This window comes from Chiloscyllium plagiosum, chromosome 1 (assembly GCF_004010195.1).
Source record: "Chiloscyllium plagiosum isolate BGI_BamShark_2017 chromosome 1, ASM401019v2, whole genome shotgun sequence".
NCBI lineage: Eukaryota > Metazoa > Chordata > Chondrichthyes > Orectolobiformes > Hemiscylliidae > Chiloscyllium > Chiloscyllium plagiosum.
Genome location: NC_057710.1, coordinates 21,678,038 through 21,681,475, shown reverse-complemented (window position 1 = coordinate 21,681,475; position 3,438 = coordinate 21,678,038). Strand labels below are relative to the sequence as shown.

General features: G+C 44.9%; 1 protein-coding gene across 2 annotated transcripts in view; it reads right to left on the bottom strand.

Moving 5' to 3' along the window:
* Window positions 1–3,438, bottom strand: part of rnf24 (ring finger protein 24) — a 151,177-nt gene that overhangs the window by 67,569 nt on the left and 80,170 nt on the right. Inside the window, exon 1 of one of the 2 annotated variants that reach the window (XM_043700086.1) lies at window positions 2,842–3,119. The exons of the other annotated variant lie outside the window; for it this stretch is intronic. Within the exon in view, the coding sequence (XP_043556021.1) occupies window positions 2,842–2,870 (29 nt within the window). The 5' untranslated portion in view covers window positions 2,871–3,119. Of the gene's footprint in view, window positions 1–2,841; window positions 3,120–3,438 lie in introns of those variants that run through there. 2 annotated transcript variants of the gene reach the window in all.

Below are 3,438 nucleotides of genomic sequence, written 5' to 3'. Positions count from 1 at the left end.
GTGGGAGGGGGTGGGGCTGGGAAGAAGGTGGTTGAGCGAGTGCAAAAGGTGGAGGGAGGAAGGGGTAAAGGTGATAGGTCAGTGGGTAGGGTGGAGCGGATAGGTGGGAAGGAAGATGGGCAGATGGGACGAGTCATGACAATAGACAATAGGTGCGGGAGTAGGCCATTCTGCCCTTCGAGCCTGCCCCACCATTCATTATGATCATGGCTGATCATCCTCAATCAGTATCCTGTTCCTGCCTTATCTCCATAACCCTTGATTCCACTATCCTTGAGAGCTCTATCCAACTCTTTCTTAAACGAATCCAGAGACTGGGCCTCCACTGCCCTCTGGGGCAGAGCATTCTACACACCCACCACTCTCTGGGTGAAGAAGTTTCTCCTCATCTCTGTCCTTAATGGCCTAACTCTTATTTTTAAGCTGTGCCCTCTGGTTCGGGAGGACAGTGGTGAGGACAGTGCTGAGCTGGAAGGTTGGAAAAGATTCTATAACTAGGGGGCCTAGTCTGAGAATTCGGGTCTGACCATTCAGGAGAAGTATTAGGAAACACTTTGACACACAAAGGGTGGGAGAAGTTTGGAACTCTCTTCCACAAACAGCTGGATCAACTGTCAATTTTAAATCTGAGATAAATACATTTTTGTTAAGCAAAGATATTAAGGAATCTGGGCCAAAGGCATCTATATGGAGTTAGGCCACAGATCAGTGATGGTTTCACTGAATGGTGCAACATACTTGAGGGGCTGAATGGCGTACTCCTGTTCCTATGCTCCTAAAGGTTGGGTGGGAGGCTGAACAGTGAGGAGGATGCAAAGATGCTTCAATGTGATTTGGACAAGTTGGGTGAGTGGACGAATGCATGGCATATGAATTATAAAGTGCATAAATGTGAGGTTATCCATTTTGTTAGCAAAATCAGGAAGTCAGATTATTATCTGAATGCTGACAGATTGGGAAAGAGGAGAGGTGCAACAAGACCTGGATGTCATAGAGTCATAGAGACGTACAGTGCAGTAATAGACTCTTTGGTCCAACTCATCCATGCCGACCAGATACCCTTAATTAATCTAGTCCCATTCGCCAGCACTTAGCCCATGTCCAAGTAAATCATTTGTCCTTGTAAACCAGTCTCTGAAAGTGAGCAAGTGGTGGTGACTTTCATAGCGAGAGGATTCAAGTGCAGGGGTAGGGATGTCTTGCTACAATTGTACAGGGCTTTGGTGAGACCACATTGAGTCACAGAGATTGACTGCACAGAGAAAGGCCCTTCAGCCCATCAGTCTGCACCAGCCAAAAACAACCACCTACCTATTCTAATCTCATTATCCAGCATGTGGCCCACAGCCTTGTAATTGCTCTCATAATTTTACACATATCATGTCCCCTTCAATCTCTTCTGCTCCGAGGAAAACCCAATCTCTCCTCATAACTGAAACTCTCCAGCCCAGGCAACATCCTGGTGAATCTCCTTTGCACCTTCTGCAGTGCCAGCTCATCCCTATCACATCGTACCTGCAGTACTGTGTGCTGCTTTGGTCACCTTACCTGAGAAAGGATACTCTGGCTATGGACAGACTGCAATAAAAAGTTTACCAGACTGATAGCCAGTGTATAAAAAGAAACTGGATTGGTTAGGACAATATTCACTAGAATTTTGAAGAACGAGGGGGGAATCTCATAGAAACTTATAAAATTCTAACAGGCAGGGTACACAGAAGAAGCATGTTCCTGATGATGGGGGGAGTCCAGAATTAGGAGTCACAATGTAAGGATAAAGGGTAGGCCACCTACCACTCAGATAGGGAGAAATATCTTCACCCAGAGAGTGATGGGCCTGTGGAATTTACTGTTCGAGAAAGTGGTTGAGGTCAAAACGCTGAAAGTTTTCTCAAAAGAGATAGATACAGTTCTTATAGCTAAAGGGATCAAAGGATATGTGGAGAAAGTGGAAACAATTTACCCTGGATGGTCAGACATAATCATAGTGAATGATGGAGCAAGATTAAAGGGCCCAATGGCCTTTCCTCTTCCTATTTTCAGTGTTTAATTGGTGATGATTTTTCATAGTTCAAGGTGGTAGGGAAATGGGCCCGAGGATATACTCAGCTGTAAATTGGGATTTGTATTTAGAATCCAAATTGAAAAAAAGAGAAAGAATGAGAAAAGAATGTTACCCTTGATCTCACACAAAACCAGGTTATAGATACTTTGGAGTGCTTCCAAATAAACCTATTCAACTATAACCTGGTATTGTGTGATTTTTAACTTTGTCTACCCCAGTTCAACACTGGCATCTCCAAAACATCCCTGCACCCCCCCATATTAAATTGCTTTCAATGGCAGTATCAAAGGTATTGAAAATTAACAAGTCGCCCTTGACAAAATTAAACGAGGCAGTCTTATTTCTCAAAGAAAGAGCCATGTAAAAAGGACATTATTTTTAACTCTGATCTTTGTTGCTGCTGTTCTTTACCACAGAGGATGGTGTTGACAGTGAGACACTCTTGACATCTGCCTTTGACAGCACACTAGATAACACAGAAAGGCCCTTATAAAAGCTCCAAATATCCTGCCCCATGGTTTCCAAAGTTACCAGACAAATCTGTGGAATGCACACAGACACTTTCAAAACTAACACTGACTAACGGTAACACTTTCTGTTTGCTCATTTGATAGAGGACTCTCCTGGAAAAACAGGAACAAGTTGGTCAGGGCTCCGCCAACAGCAGACAACTAAGGCCCGGTTGGCGACTCTCAAAAAGAGAATGACACAATGGCTGGTACAGCAATACTTGGTTCCTCAGCCCAGAAGATAAGAACGTGTTTATCAATACTCACCTGTGCATCTTGCTCACTTGGAACCTCATTACCTTGTGCGCAATGAAATGTGGGCAAAATTATGCCTTAGAGTCTGATGCATACAAACACCGGAATTCAGTACATGAAGCAGATCTCTGTGTTCGATTTGGATTTAGCTCCGCCCTCTTCAGCCACAAACTCAGCCACGAAGTTTGAATGTCAATGTCATTTAACTCTTTCAGTGTGGGCTTTGTATGTCAGTGCAACAACGATTTCTGCTGTTCTCAGCAGGAACATTGCAAAGTTTGGTTGGAGGTATCCCTGGAAATTTCACAACTTGGTCTTGTCTCCTACTGCCTGGCCAAAAGTGAGGACTGCAGATGCTGGAGATCAGAGTCTAGATTAGAGTGGTGTTGGAAAAGCACAGCAGGTCAGGCAGCATCCGAGGAGCAGGAAAACCAATTTTTCGGGCAAAAGCCCTTCATCAGGAATGGAGGCAGAGAGCCTCCGGGGTGGAGAGATAAATGGGAGAGGGGTGGGGGTGGGGAGAAGGCAATAAAGAGTACAATAGGTGAGTGGGGGTGGGGATGGAGGTGATATGTCAGAGGGGAGGGTGGAGTGGATAGGTGGGAAGGA